This window comes from Nanorana parkeri, unplaced genomic scaffold (assembly GCF_000935625.1).
Source record: "Nanorana parkeri isolate BGI_ZX_2015 unplaced genomic scaffold, ASM93562v1 scaffold1569, whole genome shotgun sequence".
Taxonomy (NCBI): domain Eukaryota; kingdom Metazoa; phylum Chordata; class Amphibia; order Anura; family Dicroglossidae; genus Nanorana; species Nanorana parkeri.
Genome location: NW_017307837.1, coordinates 280,237 through 305,827, shown reverse-complemented (window position 1 = coordinate 305,827; position 25,591 = coordinate 280,237). Strand labels below are relative to the sequence as shown.

The window sequence follows — 25,591 nt, the reverse complement described above, 5'->3', positions numbered from 1 at the left end:
AGGGTGACATAACGATTTTGAGGAAATCTGACCTCTGAGTAACTGGATCTTTTTTTATTACATAATGCATATTTTGTACAAAGCATAGTTTGCTTTTCTCCATACAAATACCTTGTAATTATAATAGCTTACAGAGCTTTATTAAATCACATCTTGATAAAAGCCACAGCGCAAACTGTAACATTGGTAATATTCACCATTTCAGTTGTCACTAGAATACAATCTTTACATAGGCACAATTAGAAATGCAGACAAAATAGTACCTTAGTTTCACAGTGAACTGGACACTGGTTTTTAGGACCATGGGCCTCTGCGGGTGGGTAGGCATGCATGGTTGCCTTTCAACCACAAACGAGCTGCAGAGGAAAAACAACAACTTGAGTAGATACAGAGTAACAAAGGAAATGTAGAATATCTAGTTCTCTGCCTAGATGAGTCACCAGATATATGTCTATTTCTATGACTAGATGAGTCGCCAGATATATGTCTACATACTTGTACTATGTGTGTCCTGGCTTACTTTATCTAGTAACAGAATAAAAATCTTAGAACTAAAATTTAAAAAAAAAAATACTGTAGCTTAGATACATATTTTTATATATGACTAGGACATTGCCTCCTGACCTGATAATGGCAAAGCAGACGACTTTATACTTTTGCTGCCAGAGCTGTTTTTGCCATTCTTTTGCACGCATGTTAAAACATACATTTTAGAATGATATCTTTTCTGAAAGCAGAGACCCTGGAGAATAAAATGGTTGCAATTTTTACATCACATGATATTTGTGCAATTGTTTATTAAGTAAAAAATGCATTCAAATTAATTTTATGGCACACAAATACAATATATTACCCAATTTAAGGTGAAATATAAAAGATTATGTTGCATCGAGTAAACAAATACCAAACATGTCAAGCCTTATAATTGCGTGCGCTGTGAAATGGCGAAAAATTTCTGGTGGCAGGGAGCTTTAAAAATAGCTTTGGAGTGTTATATTAATTATTTCAGTTATCTGATAGCATATTATAAGCGACAGATTCTCTTTAATGAGACATTAGCAGTCTATTAGACCCCTGATTTCACTTTTGTACTCTACTGAAGCTGATCAAGCATCATATTTGACCTGCTTCTTCACCGGCTTGTGTGGGCTTAACACAGTCTCGGCTGCTATAGCAACTGGGAGTGTGTTTAAAAGCCCATGCTGCCACCGACATAAGCCCTACAGTGGCAGCGAAAGGGTTAAATCAACAATATTTTGTCAGATGAAAAGACAAGGAAAAATGTCATGAATTTGATACATTTTGGAGCTAAACTACAATCAAAATTAAAAGCGCACAGACAGAGGCTATCTGCTTAGGACTTTTGCCTTTCATTTAAATGCTGCTAAAAGGTTGCAAGGTTTCTTCAACACACTCCCAATGCCCTCTGCAAATAATGCTGAACCCACCCAAGCTAACTGCGGGCAGCTACAGATGGAATGCTGCACTTGAAAGGGGACTGCTGACAATAGAAGATGAAGTAAACTGAGCAGCAAGCCACCAATTATTCTTACTTAGTTGCCCTTTAACATCATAATATCAGAAAAATAAGAAATATAAGCAGAAAACTTTCAGTGATACTGTGCTGCTCCTTTATCAGGCTGTAACTGAACTGACACATTGTAAACTATCTCCAAAGTTACTACATTTTACCAATGTACAGTATAAGGATTAATAACAGATAGATAGTGACTAGGGATGAGCTTCAGGTTCGGGTTGACCATGAAAAAGCCTTTTGCAGTTTGCTGATTAGGCAAACTATTTGGCAAATACGCCTGCCTGCTGAACTTCCGGCTATGTCCTAGCAACAGCCCGTACAGCATAATTGACTTCTCTTAATTTTGCTGTTGGAGAGTTTCCCCTTAATACCCATCTGGTAAAACGTAATCAGCGGGAAAGGAAGTGACGAGGAATCTCTGTAATTATGCCAAGGATAGCAATAAAAACCTTACAGGACTTCTAATCCTTCCTACTCTAAAACGAAGAAAAACAAATTGGCTTGACATATACTTTCAGTATGCTAAAAATCAGATAAATGCATCATATTTAAGGAGCAATAAAATTAAACCTAACTTAAAGCAAAAAATCACCTTTGCATCAGTTGTTTAAATAAAATCTGTGTACGCTCTTGCAAGGCTTGCTTGTTGTTGGTAATGGGATCACAGTCATATGTAAGTTTCTGCTCTAACTCCTCCAGTTTCTTTAACTGTTGACGGATTTGCTGTAGACTTTTAGCAATGGATGTGAACCTAAAGAATAGGATAACAGAGAATAATTCCTTAGTAGCAACATTTAGAAAAAGCATCTGCATATCTTATGTGACCATACTCCAGCATCAAAGGCATCCTTTCATATTTTGACAATCAATAAAATTATAGTTAAAAATCTGATTGCCTGAAACATACACGATACAAAATTAAAAGCAGCATTTACCTTATTCAATCATATTAAACGGCTGTATTCATTCCTCCCAGGTCACTCATAATATGCTTACCAGGTTTGCAGTTGGTCAAGACAAGCATTAGGTGGACCCCCAATACAAGCTATTTGCTGTCTGCGCTTCCATTCAACCAATTCTTCATTTATAAGGGAACTCTGTGTATGTTCTATAATATTTAGCAGTTCACCTATTTTTTGAACAATTTCCTAACAGAAAGAAAAAAAATTATAATTTATTTATACAAAGATCACATAATTACACAGAACAAACAAATCGAGAAAACATTCACTGAGCTTAGTAAATAATAGTTGAATTTATGTTAGTGGAATCTATGTTCATTTTAATCAACCTGCTGCCAAAAATCCTGTTTGCCTAATTCCCTTTGCACGTGATTGGGTATTAAGAGTAAAAAAAGGTGTCCCTTTATTTATTACAGGTATTTATATAGTGCTGACAATTTATGCAGCACTTTACATAGTTCCACATTCACATCAGTCCCTACCCTCAAGGAGCTTACAGTCTAAGGTTCCTATCTCACATGTATACAAAGAGGGCCAATTTAGAGAGGAGCCAATTAACCTACCAGCATGTCCTTGGAGTGTGGGAGGAAAGCGGAGCACCCTGATGAAACCGACGCAAGCACAGGGAGAACATGCAAACTCCTTGCAGATAGTGACCTGGCCGGGATTCGAACGATAATCCCAGTCCTGAAAGGCAGAAGCACTAACCACTATGCCAGTGTGCTGTCCTATTTATCAAAATTTACTTTGCTAAATCTACTCCTTTACTAACTCGACCCCAAATATCTATATTATGTGTCAACATTAATGCATGGCTTTTTGGACAATTTATAAGTGTATAGAGGAACACACAGGTTGAGCAAGAACAGAATTAGGGTGAATGATTAGGCACAAAAACAAAAAGAGACAGGCAACCCTTGTCTGCGCACTAACGTCCCATCAATTTGAAGGGGACGTTGCACAGTACGAGTACTTCCCATTTAAGTCTATTTGACATCACTACACAGGTTTATACCAGCTAGGCTGTAGACAATGTGGAATGCCACAGCTGGAAGAGATAAGTAAGAACACTCAGAGGGTGGGGTGGGTGTCCATAACTTGCCCTTTAAAGCACAGCTGGAGCACATGTTGCTCTCAATTCTGGGCATTTTCTCTCTAAAGGTGGCCATACACCTTACAACCATCGCACGATTTTCATTGTGTGATGGTTGCAAAGTGATTACAATTTCGTACGGCCTGCCCATCATGGACAGGCAGATCGTACTTGCGCTCATCACAAGTCCTCCCAGCTGAGGGAAGGGCTTGCAGATGATTGCATTGGTGAGTGGGCAGTGTGCGCTTTTGGGCACCTCGGGTCATGCAACTTTCGTCTTGCGGCGAAAATTGTTAGCTTTTCGGCGGGTTTTCTAGCGTGCTCGTTATATGAAAATCGTAGACCCGTACAGTAGATGTGGTCGCACGCTGCCCATCTACCTTATGATTATCGTACGATCGCGGGATCACCCGCGATTATCGTACGATAATCGTCAGGTGTGTGGGCACCTTAACACTGGACAATGACCCAGCTGCAGTGTGCACACACAGGCAAAACTAAAGCCATTAAGGAACACATTTATAGAAGTCAGCTTTTACCCAGCACATGAAAAGTCTACTAAAAACATATATAATTAGTAGTACCTTATACATATAAAATTTATATGAAAACACTGAACATGTTCATACCTTTCTCCGAAGGCTCACGGTAATGTGCATATTTCTTAAAACCAATTTTTCCTGCTTCAGTTCATTTTGTGCAATTCCGTTATGCTCATTTTCTGCAAAGTAATATCAAAACACCACTTAACAGATTACAAAGAATGTTGCGTGTGTGAACATGATTAGGCACTTATATACTGGTTTGTATTGGTGAAGGAACTGGGAAACCAGACTTCATTACAGGTCTGCTGCAGGGTAAAAGCTGTTATTTTGGGCTGTACACATAATGGTCCACTTACACATAATGTTCCACTTTCTCTTCCACGATGTACCATTATGTTTATGCTTTTTTTATGCTGTTTATGTCTCTACAGGGGAGGTTTTTCATCACATACTGATTTGTCAGACAACCGTCAAACATACTGAAAGCGAGGGGAAATCTTCCCAATGGGGAAACACTGATTAAAACTTTGACTGAGAGAAGGTTGGGCAGTTGGTCACCATTAATAACAGGTAATGACAGGTCACATTAAAACTTTTATTATAGGAAAAATCAGTATACATAGGGGTTGATTTACCAAAGGTAAACAGGCTGTTAATTTTGCAAGGAAATCTTCCATTAGCTTAGGGAATAAACAAACAATATTTTTGTTTGCACATGATTTGATGATGGGAGTCTCACCTCATTCTCTAAGCTACGGGATATTCTCTTGCAAAGTGCAAATTCCCTTGCAGAGTGAACAGCCTATTTGCATTTAGTGAATCAACCCCAAAGAGTTTAAGGAGCAGGGTTCTAAAGCCAGCCACTCGTAAAAGATCGTCAGAATTTCAGCCATGAGCACTTTTATATACATATACTATAAGGAGCAATTTAATAAAAAGTAACTTTCATTCAGGTTTACTAACTAGACTTCTGGTTATGGTTGGCATGCCAACAAGACATCTCAGTAACGCCAAACACATATTTTTTACTGTTGTTTTAACTCGGTTAAAATTGTCATCTGAATTGAAAAACTCAGCAAAGGGCAGCTTTACTTGTTTAATAAATAAGAAACAGATTGTATCTAGTTCCTTAACATTAATGATTATACAGACAGGACTTTCCAAGTTCTCACCTCTGCTTTGAATGGTTTTATATTTGAAATCGTATTCATCTTGTAAGTCCTCCAGATTTTTGACTTCTTGTTCCAGTTCCTATAAAAGATAGAAATCCCATCTGTAAAACATGTCATCTGAAAAATTCAGATTCCTGCAGATAATTTTTTATTTATAACTGGCACTAATAGTTAGGAAATAACAACTGGAAGGATAGAACCAGCACGGTGCCAGTAGTAGATATTGCCGACACAAATAGGAAAAATTAGATTAAAAATGGATCAATTCATTTTGTAAAGTGAATGAAAAAGATAAAGGGGAAACGTTCTATATAAAAATCTGTTACGCATCGAGTAGTTGCGATCCCACTTTATCTATTTTATTTTTCTTCTTCAAGTATGAGTCAGATTAGTCTAATAAAATATTACGTTATTTGCATATAGAGTCACGTGAAAAAGTAAGTACACCCCATGGAAATTGTTATTTTCAACATATTTGAACAGTCATTTATCCAACGAAAATATAAATAGATGTAATGCTTTACTTAGGAAAAAAGTATATACACCCTTGGCATCAAAAGCTGGTTACCCTCTGTAGCAGAATGACTTTGTGTAGATCTTATGTCTGCTTGTTCAAATGTTGAAAAAGTTAATAATTTCCATGGGGTGTACTTACTTCTTCACAGAAATGTATGCTTAAATCCCAGTAAAGCCCACTACCTAACTTCTGGTGCCATTACTCACCTACTCCCAGTGGACAGGCAATGGCTGCTGTGGTTGTTTAGGTTAGGCCTCAAATTATATTGTAACTGATTCTGGACCCTACATGAGCATATATACAACTTACCAGAGCTCTGTTCTTTACTTCTGTGACCTTTTTATCAAGCTCTCTGTGCTTATCAATCATAACTGTATTTTGTGTATTGCCAACCTGATTCTGAAAAAAAGTAAAATAGAAAAATAGTTAGCAAAATAACCAACGAATTAGGCAAAACAAATAAAGATGGAACTAAAAGAAACAATAAGGCTGATTTACTAACTGAGTTGAGAATATTCACTTCAATTAGTCAATCATGTGAAAAGTAAAAAGATATTTTATCTGCACATGATTTGATCAATGAACATTCTCAATTCCTTTACTAAATTGGCTTCAATTTATTGTGTGAAGATTCTGAACACCTTTGGTAAATCAGCCTCTTTTTCTCTAGCAAAAAAAAAGCCCTGCACAGCTTCAAAAAGCCTGCAGACACAATAAATGTTGAGCCAATATGACAAAGTTTCCGCGCTTCCTAATAGTGCCAAAGCTTGCCGAACCCTTCCTACCTTCAGTACATTCCTATTGGCCATTGGAGCAGCCCTTTAAAATAATGGGCCAATGGAAATGTGAGGGGGCAGGGCTTCAAGGCAAGCGCCAACAGTAATTGGATGTGTGAGAGGTTTCCCAATTCAGCTGTATCCACAGGCTTTTTTAAGATTCCTCAGGTATGTGCAAGTGCCTGCACTGTATACTAGCAACAGATTTATTTTTATGCATTGTCTATAATACTGAGATTTTGATACGTAAAAAAAGAAACCAAAAGTACCAAAGTTCAAGCAAACAAGTCAATAAAGGTGAAAGGTAGAAATCTTCTCAGAGAAGTGACCTCTTCTTTAGGCCCCACATGCAATCACTAACCAAATCTTGAAGTCTTCCCTTCTCAACAAATTACATCACAAAGCTAATAATTACCTCCTATCTTCTCTCGCCTTGACTATTGCAACGTTCTTCCCATTGGCCTACTATTCTGATCTCCCTTACATCCACCATGAATACTGCTGCCAGATTCATCCATCTCACCAACCATTCAGTGGCCACCACCCCTCTCTCCCAATCCCTCCAATGGTTTCCAATAGCCCAACGTAAACATTTCAAAATACTGACAACAACATACAAAGCCATTCACAGCTCTGCCCCAGCTACATTAGCTACATCACCAACCTCAAAATATCACCCAAACTTCTCTCTCTGTTCCTCCAAAGACCTCCTGCTCTCTAGTCTGCTCGTCACCGCCTCCCATGTTCACCTTCAGGACCTTCCAGAGCCATCCAATCATCTCAAACTCCCTACCAAAACCTACTCTGTCCGATCCCTGAAAATTTACCTCTTTAACCTCCCTGGCGGTATTCCCGAGTCTGGCTCAGGGTGAATTTTCCATACCAGGAGCGGTAACCCCAAGCCAGACTCGGGGCTGCAGAGAAAAGTGACACTTACCTTGTCCCTGCGAGCCCGCGGCGTCCTCTGCTGTACGCGGCCCGAAAATGAAAATAAAAGTCAGATGCCGGCATCTAACTTTTAGTTTCGCTTTCGGGCGTCACAGCCGGCAGGAAATTCAAAGGTGAAAAGTTGCAATATACACAGAATACACACAATACAATGTAATCTGCTATGATTACACTTATGTATCAAACTATTTCACTTCAATTTTGTCCCTAGAGCTTTGTCCAGTGCCCTGCCTGACACTTTTTCACAATTTTAAGAAATTATAATATAATATTTTTATAATTTATTATATTATAATTTTTTAATTTCGTGTTTCAAACTTTATCATACCTGGGATGTCTACTGGACTCTTGTTTGGACAGATTTAGGTGAGTTATTCCTAAGATTTACTAAGAATTGCAAGCCTCCAATAGATAACACCAAATTTCCATGCAAAAAATTGTACCGCTTTTGGTACAAAATTCCTGACATAATCATACCGCCAGGGAGGTTAAGGAAGCCTCTACTGCTTCAATCAGCTCATCCCTTACAGTTTTTCCCCTCAGTATCACTTGCCCCCTCCTTGTAGATTGTAAACTCTTACCTTCTAATCCATTCGTATTGAAATTATATTCTGTTATATATTCCCATATTTTGTAAAGCGCTGCATAAACTGTTGATGCTCTATAAAACCTGTATAATAATAATAATAATAAAGTATAGTAGGCTCTGGCAGGTTCTGGTTAGTTTGGCATCACCATAGAGAGCCCCAAGTAAGCCTCCAGTATGCCACCTATTAAATAGAAGAATTGTAGTCTTACCCAACTTTAATAAAAAGAAACATTTTTATTTCTGTCTGTGTAGCTGTTGAAGCTTTATTCTCACTTTTTGTCAGAGACAGTAAGTGAGGGGAAATTTATGCTAGAGCCCCATATAGTAAGAAAACCTGACAGGTATTCTAACCCTAATAACAAGTTTTGAATGGACATATACTTTAAGGATGAAAAAACTGTAACCTAGTTAAAGTAACATAGGAAAATTAAAGCTATATATAAAATGTGTTAAGAAGGAAGGTATTTAGAGAGACCCTGATTTTAAAACAAAAACCTCCAAGAGGACAAACTTTTCCCACTGTACACACTGCTAGAATGCCGCTCCATTCATGAGAAAATTTTCATGGGAAGTCTGCAGGGAATTTGACACTTCCAGGGGTGTCATTTTTCTGAGTTCTCAGCACTAATGATTCCTCAAGCAACCTCCACGTTTCTACTGTGATTTGTAGTGATGCAGAGGCCAGCAGGAGGAACCAGTGAGAGTGAGAAAAAGGAATACCCATTATTATTAAAACTAGGGATGAACCGATATATTGGCCGCCGAAACATATCGGCCGAAAATGGCACTTTTGGCATAATGCCAAAAGTGCCATTTTCCTGCCGATACACCGGCGCATCCCTGCTTTCTTTCCTCCTCGCTGGGCGCTGCTCTGTGTCCCAGAGGGGAGGAGAGAAAGTGTGACAGCCGGCCGAGCGCTGCGAGAAGAGAGCGCAGTGAGCGGCCGGCGTCTCTCCTCCCACACCGCTCAGCCTCCTATCACAGTCCAGCAGAGCAGTGTGTGGGCGGAGACAGGCCGCGCTGTCACAGGAGGCTGAGGTTTCCTCCCTGCACCGCCGAGCCTCCTGTGACAGCGTGCGAGGAAGGAGAGCAAGGTACAAACACTCAGCGATCAGTGATCGCTGAGTGTTTTTTGTACATAATTGCAGACATGGTATGTGTACTATATCAAGTATGAATGAATGGGAAGTGATCTACATCACCTCCTGTTCATTCATAGTTGTAGTTATAGTAAACATACAATGTTCTCATGTTATGAATAAACTGAAAAAAAAAATAAATATTTAAAAAAATTAAAATAAAAAACATTTTCAGTATCGGTTTCGGCCTGACAATTTTTTTTTATTTCGGTTTCGTTTCTAAAATTTCCATTTTGGTGCACCTCTAATTAAAACCCATTTTCACATTTGAATGAAATTTTCTATCTCACATGTTTTTGGAAGCAGCATTATCCCATTTTGCCATATCTATACTCACGTTTGAAATTTTAAACTATTCAATGTGAAATCAACAATAGCATCCATAAACATGAAAATGTAGGTAGGTGATGTAACCCACTGGCATCTGCCACACATAATGTACATCAGTTGTGTATGAACTAATCTCATTACATAATTCCATATTACTGAAAACCGATCAGGGATAGAATAGTGACAGTCAATATGATGTCATATTAATAGTGTTAAAGAAGATTGTGGCCACCAATCTGTTCCGCTAGCAGAGCATTTTGCTTGTGTTCCACAGTAAAAAACCAACTGATGTCTAAGATTGCAGTTATACAATCATCAAAATCCTTAATTTAATTTTTTTTTTTTATATGAATTTTTCTATTTCAGCTAACTAATACCTGAGAAAATGAACGTGCATTGGCCAGTATTTTAGTTTCTTCTCTTAAACAGTTGTAGATGATCATTGCCATTTGTACTGGGTCTTCTTGGAAGTTATCCTGGGAAGAACAATTGCAAATAGTATTTACACTTAGATACTTGTTCATTTATTTATCAATGACTTAATTAATATAAAGTAAAACTTGCATACACATCCATTTATGGTAGCCATGACTAAAAATGTAAAATGCTTAAAGATACTTTCTGGGGTTTTTTTCGCCAGGTTAATATGAAATATTGTAATAGAATAGTTCACAATTTTACAGAGCACCTTTAAGGGGGTGAGGGAGAGAGAGAGAGAGAGAGAGAGAGAAAGAGAGAGTAGCTTCTGGAGTGCTCTCTTTAGAAAGGACACATAACACCCTTTAAATTTTGGCATGGATGCACCCTGTATTAACAGGTCAGCTGCAATGCAAGCTTTAGGAATTTGTCAGCCATCCTTCTCATTCCTACTGCAAATCTCTGTAATTGTTCCCTTCTACTTGCCAAACCTTGATAAGGCAAAATAAATATACGTCAAACTAAAGTGTCCAGCTCAAACTCAGGTGTTAAATTGAGGTATCAATTTTCAGTCAATGGTCAGGCTCAGACATAAAATTCAAATTAAGTAATCTCAAGTGTCATACTCAGATATCAGATCCATGGGTTTTTAAAAGCATTAAGCTGGCCATCGACCTATGGATTATCTGCAGATTTTCTATGGTCAGATGGAAAAAGTACAGATTCCTCCATCTACACTAAACTGTGTGGATGGAGAAATCTCTCACTTGGCTAAGCTTCAGTATCGTGCTAGTAGGCCCCGCTGGCATGCAAAACATCTGAACAATTTGATTGGATGCAGGCATTGTTCAGGTATTTTGAGAGCCTTTGGGGCTGACTAGCAAAATACTGAAGCTTGGCCCAGAAGGCCAAAACAAAAGAAGTGTTGATTGCATAGGTATTCAGCTCTTTTGCTGTGAAACCTATCAATACACTGGAGCAATCAGCTGCCATTCACAGCATTTGATGAACTGAACCCACCTATGTGAAATGATATGGCACACAACCCCAAAATAAATACAGGTTTTTAAAAAAAAATCCAGAGTGTGTTAAAGAACGTATCTATACAGCATAACGAAGGCCAAGGGGCATCAAGACATATCCGGGACAAGGATTTGGAGAAGATTATGAAAAAAAGTCTCAAGGTTTAAAACATGTCAGATGAAGAAAATTAGAAATAGGGCACAGTCGCAATACTGCCATGAGAAGGCCACCAGTGACTGTGTGAGCAGGACATTAGGCAAAAATTAAACCAACAGGTCATAGTAAGTCTGAGGGCTGATATACAGCAGAACACGCAACACATCCGTTGTTGCATGTTGCTGTGCGTTTTGGCACTCTGTGTTAAACAGCCCATTCCAAATAATGGGATGAATGCATCTCAATGCACAAGAACACACACATTAAATCCAGTTCAAAGTTTACCAAAACAGAAGTAACAGAAGTAAGAAATATGTCTAGTGAAAGGCTTTCTGGTCTGATGAGATCAAAACTGTACTTTTGATAAAATTAAAAAAAAATAACAGTCACTTATAAAGCCATCCAAAACTCCGCCCCCGGATATATCTCAGACCTTGGGGGTGATTTACTAACCTAAACACACACACACACCAGGTGTGTGTGATTTTCACACAGCAAAACGTATTTATCAACCAAAAAGTCTCTAAAAGCATATTTCCACTAATGCCATATATGGAAAAATCATGCACATGATGCATATATAATGCTGCTTCACAGTTTAGACAAAAATGGTTAGCTCATGCATTTACATTCCTTGCATTCATGAACGCAAGCAACACAACATAGAGCTAATTTACCCAACATCCCCTTGGAATTCATTTAGGGCTTTGCACAACACACCTGCTGGGTGTGTACACATTACAAAGGTGTTTAGATTCCACCCATAGATCATGCTGGGAGGGAACACATTGCAGAGGTGTATACACATTCGTGGTGTGTTTATAAGGTTAGTAAATCAACCCCCTTGTCTCAAAGTATCACTCTAACCGTCCCCTCCGCTCATCCATTGACCTCCTGCTTTCCAGCTCACTCATCAACTCCTCCCATGCTCGCCTCCAGGACTTCACTAGAGTCTCTCCCATCCTCTGGAACTCTTTACCCCAACCTGTCTGTCTATCTCCCTCCTTGACTGCCTTTAGGCGTTCCCTAAAGACTCATCTTTTCAAGGAAGCCTATCCCACCTCGACCTAACCACTGAACCCTTACATTCTCAAATAATTCATCCCCACACAGCTACCTCCTCATGTATCACTTCCACCTCGATTTTAGATTATAAGCCCTCACGGGCAGGGCCCTCCTTACCATCTTGTCTTGAATTGTATTGTAATTGTAATGTCTTCCTTATATTGTAAAGCGCTGCGCAAACTGTTGGCGCTATATAAATACTATGTAATAATAATAATAATACTTTTTGACCTAATGCAAAATTATATGTGTGGCCACAAGTTCTGGACCCCTGCATTTCCTAGTCCTGATTTTCATATTTGAACATAAGAACATGCAAGTATGGAGCTGCTTGGCAGGGCTAGAAAGGTTGTGTGTATACTTGCTAAAGTATTATTCCTGCATTATCTGTGGCTGAAACAGGCTGCTTAGGTTTCCCCTTTTATTTTTGGAACAACCGTGTACTAAATTAAAGCGATGTAAAGAAAATACCTTTTTGTTTCAGATAGAATGTGGAAGCAGTATTATCTCTGTTAGTTTTTCTTGCTGTCTGTGCCTTTATTAGGAGATTGCTCTCACTACTAGTCCTGGTGACCACTGCCTCTGGTTCAGAAAGTAATGGGAAATCCAAAACGTTTGAGTTGTTACAGGAACAGGCAGTGAGGCTAAAGTATATCTTCCAGTGAGGAAACTTATCCTGCACATCCCCTTTCTGTTGAGAGATATCCTTTTATTTCCTGTTGTGTCTCTGGGAAGTGGGATATTCTTCCCACCAGGGACACAGACAGCAAAAAATCTGATAGGATCATAACCATTCCCAACTCTATCCAAAACTAAAGAAAAGCTTTGGTTTTACACATATCACATGCAACATGCACAATACAATGCAACAGTAAATACATAAAGTACCTGTAGATTACGCTTGCTTTTCCGTATATTATGTTGTAATAAGAAATTGCACTCCAAGGAAAATCTGCTGTACTGGTCATCAAGCTGGGATAGAAGTCCATGGAAGAGAATTGTAGCTAAAGAGACATTGGTGGCAGCATGTTCCCTAAAATAGATTCTGGGCATGAGTCTTTCGATTTTATTGGGTAATGAAGTAAACAGTCTCCTCTGTTAGCCAACTAAAAACATTTACATATTACATATTTTGTACTCTCATTAACTGCACCTACAAGCCTGCATGTAATAAAATCCTGATATGTCCGGATATACAGCAATAGTATTTTTTTCTAAAATGAATATTTACATGTCTTTTTTGTAGAATACCTATCTATTTCCTGCAGAAACATCATCAGTATATTTTTTTACAGTCAAAAAGCGGAATAAAAGCCCAATTGCAGACAAAAACAGATATTTTAAATGAGTAATTGAGTTCTGCAGCGATATAAGTAGACAGGTATTTGAAAATATTTCACAGGATCTATATATAAAAAACATTCACATAGCTATTCGTGCATGTACATTCGTTCTGTGTGAACTATCCAGATGTTGCAAGAATTCTGAAAATTAAATGTTCTTAGGCTATAATTTTCTCTGTGGTGCAATGTTCTTATGCTACATAATCCTCCAGTGTCAGAGTCTGTCTCAGCAATGGTTAAAAATAGAGGTGCACCAAAAATTTAAAAAATGTCAGGCTGAAACTGATTTTTTTTTTGTTTCCTAACCTTTTAAAAAAAATTTATATATTTTATTTTTTTTCTAAACTTTTACTTTTTTTATATTTCATTTATTACAATTTTTTTATTTTTTAACTTGACTGTAGGGGGCTTTGGTGAAATATCAGGAATTTAAATTGAGTGTCCTCAATCTCTTTTTCTGCATCCCCAGCACTGAGTGAACAGGAATCCTCTATACTCAGGGGTGTGGAAATTTTAAACACTGCGCGTTTATTCGCGTGGGGCTGGTTTTATTTTTTCTGTTTTTATTTACTTTTTAAAAAATGTTCATGTTCAATGTTTTATTATTTTTACTTAATCGCCTTTTTATTTTTTACATTTTTATTTAGTTACATTTTTAATTAATATTTTTTACTTTTTCTTTTTAACTATTTAAAAAAAAAACTCGCTCCGTCCCCGCCCACCGCTCCGTCCCCGCCCACCGCTCCGTCCCCGCCCCCCGGGCGATACGAATTCCACACCCCTGAATACTGAGTGTTCCTCTTCATTCATACATTGTGGATATAGTATGAGTTACTATGTACACACTCATGAATGAATAGGAAGTGATTTAGATCACTTCCTATTCATTCATTACTGGGATAAAGTAACTCACCCTATGTCCAGTTATTTACAAACATTCAGTGATCACTGATCGCTGAATGTTTGTATACCGTTCTCCATCCTGGATCGGCTGCCACAGGATGCTGAGCCAGCGATTGGGGGAGGAGAGCTCGATCTCATTTGACAGCTGACTCCACCCCCTCACCACCAGCTTGGCCTCTTGTGACAGCTGTCTTCAAGCCCAACAACGCTCTCCATCCTGATTGGTCACATGAGGTAGAGCGGGGTGGTGCAGGAGGAGAGCTCAACCTCCTGTGACATAGATGATGATCGCGCTCTCCTCCTCACCCCGCTCGGCCAGACAGTTTCTCTCCTCCTCGCTGGACGCTGCAATGTGTCAGAGGGGACACAGAGCAGCGCCCAGCAGGGAGGACAGAAACTATGGATGCGCCGCAATTTCTTCCCAAAGATGGCACTTTCGCCATTTTGCCTAAAGTGCCATTTTCGTCCGATATGTTTCGGAGGCCAAAATTTCAGTGCATCTCTAGTTAAAAACACTAGTTCCGAGTAATCCTCAACTTTTGTTTACAAGTTCTTCCCTTAAAGCTGAACACCAGGTATAAATTATTATGCATACTTACCTTGTTCCAGCTTGGCCCAATGTAAGTATGCTTTTGCCACACCTGATTGGCCCGTGGGTGTCCTGTAAAGCTGAAGCTACCAAAGTGCTGACAGCAATCTTCTGGGACTTTTAATTTTGCTTCCCTTCTGTTTTGGAAACACAGGGTCTCGCTTACTTAGCACAGCGGCCATTTAAAGAACGTCTAGTATTTTTAGCAGTGAATAGAATTTGTTCTATGACTGGGTGAGGGGCGGTAATGTCACGATCCACCCCTTTTCCAATCAGAGACATCCTTGCATCGATTGATAAAAATACTAGGCGTTCTCTGAATGGCCGCTGTGCTCAGTGAGCAGCCCCCTGTCTTTTCAGAGCAGAGAAAAAGCTACGCAGCACAGCACCATACAGGACCACGGAAGATTGCTCTCAGCACTTTAGTAGCTCCAGCTTTACAGGATCCCCACGGGCCGATCAGGTATGGCATATGAATACTTACATTGGCTCAAGCTGGAACAATGTAAGTATGCAGATTAATATATAGCTGGAGTTCAACGTGCAGCATAATAACTGTCTCAACAAACACTTTCACTTTCTCCTTTCCATATTCCGTTCCACTTGAACATTGTTAACAGCATTTTTTAACTAGCTAACTCCGGGAACAGTGAGTGACACACACAGATGCACGTTGATACAGAGAATGCTCTGGAGAAGATGTAAGTGAGAGGAGAGGATAAGTAATTTAGGAGTGGAAAATCTCTGCAACAGACACAGTACTGAACGGCTGGTTAACAGATACTGCTACCAATATTTAAGAGGAGCGGAACGTGGAAAGGAAAAAGTGAAAGTGATTGCTGAGACAGATATTATTCTGAAGGAGAAACAGAAGTTGAGGATTCTTTGGAATTAGTGTTTTAAGCAATTGCTGAGACTCTGACACTGGAGGAATGGGTGGCCTAAGGACATTCGGCCAGAAGAGAAAAATAATACCCTACGGACATTCAACATTTCCCCATTCTCACAAAATCTGTTTAGTGCGCACGAATGTACTTTCGCTGGACAAATACCTATGCAATTTTTTTAAAAGGGTAGAGCTCCAAGAGTTAGAAAGCTTCTAGGTGGCAAGATCCTAAAAAGGTATATCCTCTACAACAGGGGTGCCCACAATTTTTTGTGTTAAGGTCTACTTTTCAAATGAAGAGCTACATGAGATCTACCAACGAAAAAAAAATCCTCCCTCGCTCTCTCTCTCCTGGCTGTCTCTCCTTGCTCATCCACCTGGCTGTCTCTCCTCTTTCTCCTGGCTGCCTTTCCGCGCTCTCTCTCCTGGCCGTCTCTCCTCGCTCTCTCTCCTGGCTGTCTTTCATCGCTCTCTTTCCTGGCTGTCTCTCCTCGCTATCTCTCCTGGCTGTCTCTCCTCGCTCTCTCTCCTGTCTGTCTTTCCTCGCTCTCTCTCCTGGCTGCCTCTCACTCTATCCCCTGGCTGTCTTTCCTTGCTCTCTCTCCTGGCTGTCTTTCCTTGCTCTCTCTCCTGGCTGTCATTCGTTTTCTCCCCTGGCTGTCCTCTCTCTCCTGGCTGTCTCTCCTTGCTCTCTCTCCTGTCTGTCTCTCCCCGCTCTCTCTCCTGGCTCACCTTGCTGTATTTTGCAAACAGTGCAGTGCAACAGGCTGAGTAAACTAATATTCTTTGATGTAATATATAGCACTTCAACCACCAGTGTCCACCAGAAAGGTGTCAGGGAGCTTGGCTCAGCAGACTCAGGCTAATAGGTAATCATGTGTGCACAGCTAAATAAATAGACCAAAATGGAATAAAGGGGCCGCCATTCACACCCTTCCTGATCTACCAGCATCAGCTTTGAGAGCTACTGGTAGATCATGATCTACCTAATGGGCACCCCTGCTCTACAACAACACCCCTCCCTGTAAAAAAAAGTATACATGTGAAATAATATAATAATACAGCATTGTAACACTTACCAGTCTTGTGCTTCTAGCCATTGAGCCAGATACTGCCTTATCTCCATGGGGAAGCTGTCATCATACAACTGATGGACTTGTTCCAAAAATTTGGAATCAATTTGCTGTAAATCATACCACTGTGCCATCCTGAATAACAACATGAAATCATAGCAGTCATTTGCATTCCTAATTCATCCTAATAATGACAGGAAACATAGTCACTCAACGGTTTGTAAAAGACTATTCTAGATGTCTTTATCTTTTCTAAAAATGGAAGACCTATTTAAAGCAGAACATGACAATGCAAGGACCAACCGGTCCGGTAACATAGTTACATAGTATTTGAGGTTGAATAAAGACATTAGTCCATCAAGTCCGACCTATTAGGATCTCATTCTAGGAGTACCTGTACCCCTGTCTATGACGGTCCCTTAAGAAATTGTCCAAAAGTTTCTTGAACAATTCCACATTATTTGCTGAAATCACCGCCTGTGGCAGTGAGTTCCAGACCGGTTACCCTCGCAGCTACCTCTACAACCCCCCATATAAAAAGCAGTTAAAGTGACACTAAACTTAGGGGTTAAATCCTAAAAATGCATTCAAGTACCCTAACAATTAACAAAAATGTACCTTATTTGTGTATCACTAAGCTGTACGTCCTTAAATCATCTCTGAATTCCTGCTGACACTGTCCTTCCTTCTGGAGGGTGATTACTTTTGTTCCCCATGGTCCCTGTGTGTGTTGTAAAGTAGTCACCGCTCCAAGCTCACTCCTGTCTCCAGCAGCCATCCATCTACTAGCTTGGAGAAGGAAGGAGGGGAGAGCAGGGAGCTGGGAACTGGCTTGCTTTGCTGTGTCTGTGACATACACAGCTTACCCTGTAAGGAAAAGGAGCCACCCTAAAACAGGATATCAGGGCCAGTGTTTAGGAGACCAGTTGATTCTGCAGGAAACTCAAGAAGCAGCATCCATTGTAACTGATTTAATCAGCACTTGAAAATACTTAAAAAAACCTTTTGACTTTAATGTCACTTTATCAATTTTGAGACAATGAACTGGAAAGGCTTTTAAAGGAGAACTATGGGGGTTAAGGCTTTTCCCCATAGTTCTCCTTAGGGTAACGGGAGGACACAAACTAGCGTCCTCCCGTCACCCTAGGCTCAGCATACCGCGAGCTGTAGCCGCAGTTGAAGCGAATCCCGACAATTGTCCTGGGATCCGCCCAGCTGCGTGACTGACAGCTGGCTCTGCCTTCCCCTGTCACGGCAGAGAGCCGTGACAGGTTCGAGAGGTGAGCGAACGCCGGTATGTGTTCGCTCACCTCCCGATCTACTGAGCTGACCTGTGACAGTCTCATTGTCACAGGTCGGCTAGAACTATGAGGTGAGTGAAAAGCACTCATCTCATAGTTCTCCTTTAAGGTGCACTCTTGTTCCTTGTCTTGCACTTTATCAACTGTATTAACCTTTGTAGTGTGGCTGGCTGTCCCCGCACTGCAAGGGTTAACCGCTCCTTTTTTGTATAGGGTCAATTGACGAAAAATTATACTCACCCGATTCTCTAAATTGGCTGGCTCTTACATCCGGTCCCTGGAGCCCCTCTCCCCCTCCACTGCATCGTCTAAGGTCCCTGAGTAATCATGTTCTATACACAGTGCATAGGATGTGAGGACACCGAGGAACATTCCATCACTGCAGAGGGGGGCAGGTTGGAGGGAGTGCTGTTGGCTTCGAGGATCGGGTGAGTATAATTTTTTTTTTTTACCTAGACAAAAACGAGCAGTTAACCCTTTCAGTAATGGGGTAGGCCCACTGCAAGGGTTTATAATATTTGTGTAAAAAAAGGTGCATCGTTGCAGTCATATTTGAGAAAACCGGCTTGCTCGACGGGGGACGTGTCCTGTCCGTGATGGCGGCCGGCTGCACTGAATGATAGTGTGAGCTCCACACTCCACGCCACCCGCCCGCACAGGAAATATACAAACCCCCGAAGACTTACCAGGCATATCCCTAAGTCTAGCGAGAGATGAATCGCAAGAAACTCGGCAAGCAGGGAGCGCCGAAGGCCCCTACCACCGGCTCAATCCAGCGCTACATGGCTTCTGAGTCACTGAATCGGTCGCAGGACTCCTCGGCTCGCACCAGTCTCTCCCCCAGACAATCCCCACGGCAGAGGACGGCGGACTCTCCCATCTGCGGACCAGAGCAGACCACAAAAAATGAACTGACAGGAATGTTTACACAGTTAGAGCAATCCTTGAAGGGGCAAATAGAGACGCTGAAAGATGAGATGACGCAGCTGCTGTACCGAGTGGAAGAGGGAGAGACTCGACTAGATAGCCACTCAGCGGCGATAAGGACACTACAGGCACAGATACAAGTGTTGAGCCGAGAGCAACGCTCCACCGCATATCGCCTGGAGGACCAAGAGAACAGGGGACGCAGGAACAACTTGCGGGTTCGAGGCTTACCTGAGGTAACAACAGACCCAGAATTGGCTGAGACACTTAAGAAAATATTTAATAAAATCCTGGGTCGAGCATTATCTTCCCCGCTGGTGTTGGACCGTGTACATCGTGTCCCGCGACCACGCAATATGGCACCGGAGACACCACGGGATGTCATATGCCGTTTTCATTATTGTGTGGATAAAGAGAGTATTATGCAGAGACTACGGGACAATCACCAACGGAATATGAAGGTTACCTGCATTCAGATATTTCCAGACCTAGCCCGGGAGACTTTAGCACGACGCAGGGCCCTGCGCCCGCTCTTGGAGATTCTTCAAGCAGCAGGGGTTAACTATAGATGGGGTTTCCCGTCTTGTTTAATGGCACGCAAAGATGGGAGAACTGCAATTTTGCGGGTCCCAGAAGAACTAACACAATTCTGTGAGATGCTATCTATTAAAACACCGCAATTGCCGGGATGGCAGGAGTTAATACCAGATATTAAACGTCTTCCGAGCAATGACTGGTCAGCAGCAGGGAGCTCTCTACAGCACGCTGATCGATTAACTAGAAGGCCTCCTACCCTTAAAAAGACTGGGTGAGCAAATACGGTATGTGCTAAAACGCTATATAAAGGGAGCATTGCAAAGCATGTTATTAGACCATCTGTATTTAAATACACAGAAATAGACGAGGAAGAAAGTGACAGCCTGGTATAGGTAGACAGCCTAGGGGGTAAACTAGGCGAGAAGTTGGATTGATTTATACAATATCTTTTTCCCCTGGTTGTATGTGGTTATATCTCCCCCTGTATTAATTTTCAATGTTATTTTGTGGGAAATAATGAAAGTTTTATGACAGACCGCCCTCAGCGCACCCCCCACCTGAACGGGGGGAGCGCATGGGGTGAGAGTCTAAATTGTGTGGGTAGGGTGTCCTGTAGACAGGGGAGTGGAATTTCCACCCGTCCAACCCTGGATACAGGAGCGTGTGACATAGCCCACGACACGGCATCTCTCAAATTTATAGGATTCTGGTACATTCTCAACCTAACCTATTCCCACGATATCTGAAGCACAGGGAACAAGAACTGGAGACAACCTTGACGGACGCGGAGAAACAAAAAATTCTAAGTCGCAATGTAAATTCGTCCATAAACACGTTAGTGAACGACACAATGTTCCGTTTTATAGCTAGTTTGTTTTTTCTCTTTTCTTTCTTGTATGTAAGAAATAAGGTAAATGTAAATCAGATACGTTGTACTGTATAAAATACTAATAAAATCGAATAATTAAAAAATATTTGAGAAAACCCCTCTATATGTTTATGTGTTCCCCTTTACACAGCATAACGAGAAATCATTTTTTAAAAACATATTTCTTCCCTTTTTTTTTTAGTTCATTAACATACAATGCAGAACTCAAGCCCTGACATCTTTAACCCTTTGTTAGCACAGTCACTGTTCAAATCTACTTTACCGCTGATAATGAGATCTGGCAGCACAGTACAGACAGGGTTAATGCGCCTAACATATCAACATGCAATATGAGAAGGTGTGCGGCACTGTATGCGTCCCTGCACTGCATGGATGTGAATGCAGACGTACGGATAGGTTTACAGTTTTCTTGCACTTTTGGTGCACGTTTCTCATGCAGGTTGATGCATTTTTCATGCATTGTTTATGCATTTTTCATGCATTGTGTTTTTCGTGCAATAAAAAAGGGACATGCGGAGAAAAAGATACATTCATGCACCAAAAAATCCCCGCTACTATTGTCCCAGACTCACAGCAGTACAACGCACAAGCATGTACGGACCCTATAGAAAACAATGGTAATCCTCTTGGGTGCTGTCATGCATCCCCCAATCATGCATTCAATTCCACAGGTGTTAATAATGGAAAACAGATCAGGACAAACTGCAACCTCTGTGTCCACCAGCAATTGAAATCTGTAAACCTTCTACATAAAAAGCTGAAATAAGATGAGAAGTAAAGAAACGTGATCATTATGACAAGTCAGAAAACATCTTCCTAGCTATCAGATCTCCATAGAATACTTCATCCCCCCGCCCTCCAGATGTGTTATCACCTACATCTAATTGACAGGTACAGTGTGATTATCCCAATCAGGGTGACAACACGGCACAGGTATAAAAAGATCCCAGAGATGTGAGTCCAGCAGTGTCACGTCAAGGAGGAAGAAGAATGGTTACGTAAACATAGTCATATAGACACAGAGAGGCTGCCGGGTTTGTACTTGTTTCAGCTTACCTGCCAGCTCGGAGTCTCCTCTACTAGTGCAGACCACAGGCACAGAGCACGGCCATATGATTCGTCTAGTTTCCTTTTCCTGGAAACCAGCGATTTACAGGCAGAGCCATCCACGAAACCGAAAGTGAGGGACAGCCAATCAGCGCACAGCTCCGCCCCCTGTGTGCCGCCGCTGTGATAACACATCGCCTCCCTCCCGCCACTGTACTTTAGATCTGGTGATTATTACCTCCAGCAGTACATACAATGCAACAGAAGTACCTGGAGAATAGATATCAGCATGGCAATATGGTGCACAATACATAGATAGAAGCATGACAATATGGTGCACAATACATAGAAGCATGACAATATGGTGCACAATACATAGAATCATCACAATATGGTGCACAATACATAGAATCATGACAATATGGTGCACAATACATAGAAGCATGACAATATGGTGCACAATACATAGAAGCATGACACTATGGTGCACAATACATAGAAGCATGAAACTATGGTGCACAATACATAGAAGCATGACAATATGGTGCACAATACATAGAAGCATGACAATATGGTCCACAATACATAGATAGAAGCATGACAATATGGTGCACAATACATAGAAGCATGACAATATGGTGCACAATACATAGATAGAAGCATGACAATATGGTGCACAATACATAGAAGCATGACAATATGGTGCACAATACATAGAAGCATGACACTATGGTGCACAATACATAGAAGCATGACAATATGGTGCACAATACATAGAAGCATGACAATATGGTGCACAATACATAGATAGAAGCATGACAATATGGTGCACAATACATAGAAGCATGAAACTATGGTGCACAATACATAGAAGCATGACAATATGGTGCACAATACATAGAAGCATGACAATATGGTCCACAATACATAGATAGAAGCATGACAATATGGTGCACAATACATAGATAGAAGCATGACAATATGGTGCACAATACATAGATAGAAGCATGACAATATGGTGCACAATACATAGAAGCATAACAATATGGTGCACAATACATAGAAGCATGACAATATGGTCCACAATACATAGATAGAAGCATGACAATATGGTGCACAATACATAGATAGAAGCATGACAATATGGTGCACAATACATAGATAGAAGCATGACAATATGGTGCACAATACATAGAAGCATAACAATATGGTGCACAATACATAGAAGCATGACAATATGGTGCACAATAAATAGATAGCAGCAAGACAATATGGTGCACAATACATAGAAGCATGACAATATGGTGCACAATAAATAGATAGCAGCAAGACAATATGGTGCACAATAAATAGGCTCCTTCAATTTCTCTGTCTGAAGTCTATTGATTCCCTCATGCACGCTAAGGGCTTGTTCACACCAGCAGCCACCCTCAACCACACCACTGCTGGTGTGCATTGCCCCAACCATGCCGTGCCATGCACTTGATTGAACCGCATCGCACTTTCTTTTTTCTTTTGTTGGAACTTTATTGAAATGTCGCAAGTGACTTTTTATTAAGTTCTATGGGCACACCACGGTGCAAAGTGGTTGTACTGCAGCTCACTGTGGTGCGTAAACAAAAGTATAGCATGCGGCGGCCTCTAAAGCACAAGTCAAACTACTGTCATTGTTGTTTCTGGCGGCTAAAGTCTGTATAGCTAGAGCCTGGAAAGCACCTTCTACAACCTTTCATTATGTTAAGTCTAAAATGACATGAATTACGATTCATGATAAGCTTCATAGCATTCGTCACAATAAACGAAAACAACTTGCGGCTGTTTGCAATACATTGGCATGCCTCATGTCTTCTAAAACTAAAGGAGTGTCCTGGTCATTTTCTGTGTTCTTTCTGTCCTGAGAGCTCTAGGGGGGTAACTCTTCTCACTGTTACTGTCCTGGTCATTTTCTGTGTTCTTTATTTGAAATAAAAAACTTTAAAAGATAAAAAAGTACAGCATGCTGTGACGGACCCCAGTATGAGTATGTCCGCCTCTGTATTCTTCCTTGCTCAGGAGATATTGCAACCCTCTGATGTTTAGCTCCCAGTTTCCCCAGTCACTGGTCAAGACTCAAGTGTAGGGGGAAACAAACTCTGATTTTTTGAGCAACTGTGCAACCTTTTATACAGCAAGTGATGAGATCACATTATAATCCCATCACATCCACCCTTCCTTCCCCAGACAATCGGTCTGCTCAACACCACAGGCAGGCCCGTCTTTAACGCAGGGCAAAAGGGGCAGTTGACCTGGGCCCAGTTAATGTTGTGGGGCCCAGGTATGGAGCAATGCTCGCTCCCTACCTGGAGATGCGGGATGTCAGTGTCCCGTCCCTTCTACCCCCTCACCCTCCTGGTTTCCCTTATCTCTCCAGAGATAAGACAGCAGAGATCAGCAGATCGGGACCTGTCTAGCAACTGATGATGCTGATGGGCGGGCTGTCATAATTACGTATTTCGGACCGTCCATCACATCATCAGTTGCTAGGCAGAGCAGACAAAAGTCTTGATCTCCCGATCTGCTGCCTGTCTGCAAGTAACCGCAGGGGGGGGAGAGATTAGGGAAAACAGGAGGATGAGGGGGGAGAGCACGGGGATCACAGGCTCAATAACAGACTCTGATCCCCTTGCAGACAGGCAGCAGAGATCAGAAGATCGAGACCTTTTTTTTATCAAAGCACAGGGTTCAGAGCCTATCATGCATGCCTAGACCAGCTGGCCTGCCCATCTGGATCATCAGTTGCTAGGCAGACAGGGGGCTGATAAAAAAATATATAAAATAAATGAATTGATTTGGAATGTTGGGGTGGAGAGAGAAACTGCATGGCAGGTAGAGGGCGTGGCTCTGTGGGTAGGGGCGAGGGCCCAAGAAAATGTTTGCCCAGAGTCCAATCAATATTAGAGACGGCCCTGACCACAGGGTTTCACCTGCAAACGAGCTCCAGACAGCCACAGCAGGAGCCTGGCAAGAATGTCATTGTTCTGAACTCCTTCAGAGTACAAAGGGAGATAACGAGGAGAGGGGTGCTGATAGTCTTTTCATAACCAGGTCACACAGCATAATGCACTTAAACATAACCCAACACCAATACACATTTAACTTATAAACTCATCACCATGTCGTCACACATGCCATCACCACCCATGACATGACATATTACATTGTCTTGCATTCGAGCTGCTCTGGATAAAAAAGGCCAGCGAAGCCAGAACACATATGGTGTGAAGGGGCCCTAAACATCATGGATGGAGGAATCCCCACTGCCGACTATTGTACGCCGCGGTGCTTGCTGAATACCTGGACAGTGTCTGCATTTGATTGGATGCCGGTGTTCAATCGAAAGTTCCAACTCCTCTAGATCTCCAACCATCTGACTTCTGTTTTACCTAGGGGTCTATTCATTAAGCTGCCGTAGGCTATTCACTTCAGGCTGGTACGGCTGATTTCAGGCGTATACCGGCTGAAATCAGCCGTACATCGGATGGCTTTGGGTCGGCCAAACATGCTTAGCAGAACAGAAAAACAGTTAAAGTAGAAAAATTAAAATAGAAAACCATCGTGCGGAGCTAGCAATGACAGCTAGCTCCGCCCAACAGTTTTCTATTGGCCGGCAGTTCTGCTGCTGTCAAAACAAAACCTCCGGGAGTCTCCCGATCCCGGCCGCCAAGGAGGGAAACACTGCTTTTTCTTTTTCAGCGCGGCTCAGCCGAGCCGAGGCATATGCGTTCGGCTCAACTGAGCCGCTCGGCCAAGTTCGGGAGCTGTACGGGCTATAGTGAATAGCCCGTACA

The 25,591-nt window shown here is 41.4% G+C and overlaps 1 protein-coding gene across 1 annotated transcript in view; it reads right to left on the bottom strand.

Moving 5' to 3' along the window:
• STAT1 (signal transducer and activator of transcription 1) overlaps positions 1–17,202 on the bottom strand; it is a 35,153-nt gene extending 17,951 nt beyond the window's left edge. Inside the window, exons 1-9 of the mRNA XM_018570661.1 lie at positions 17,070–17,202; positions 13,158–13,302; positions 9,986–10,084; positions 6,136–6,225; positions 5,310–5,388; positions 4,222–4,313; positions 2,534–2,685; positions 2,130–2,288; positions 264–356 (exon numbers count right to left, since the gene is read on the bottom strand). Of these exons, the coding sequence (XP_018426163.1) occupies positions 264–356; positions 2,130–2,288; positions 2,534–2,685; positions 4,222–4,313; positions 5,310–5,388; positions 6,136–6,225; positions 9,986–10,084; positions 13,158–13,302; positions 17,070–17,197 (1,037 nt within the window). The 5' untranslated portion in view covers positions 17,198–17,202. The remainder of the gene's footprint in view (positions 1–263; positions 357–2,129; positions 2,289–2,533; positions 2,686–4,221; positions 4,314–5,309; positions 5,389–6,135; positions 6,226–9,985; positions 10,085–13,157; positions 13,303–17,069) is intronic.
• Positions 17,203–25,591: the final 8,389 nt, after the last annotated feature.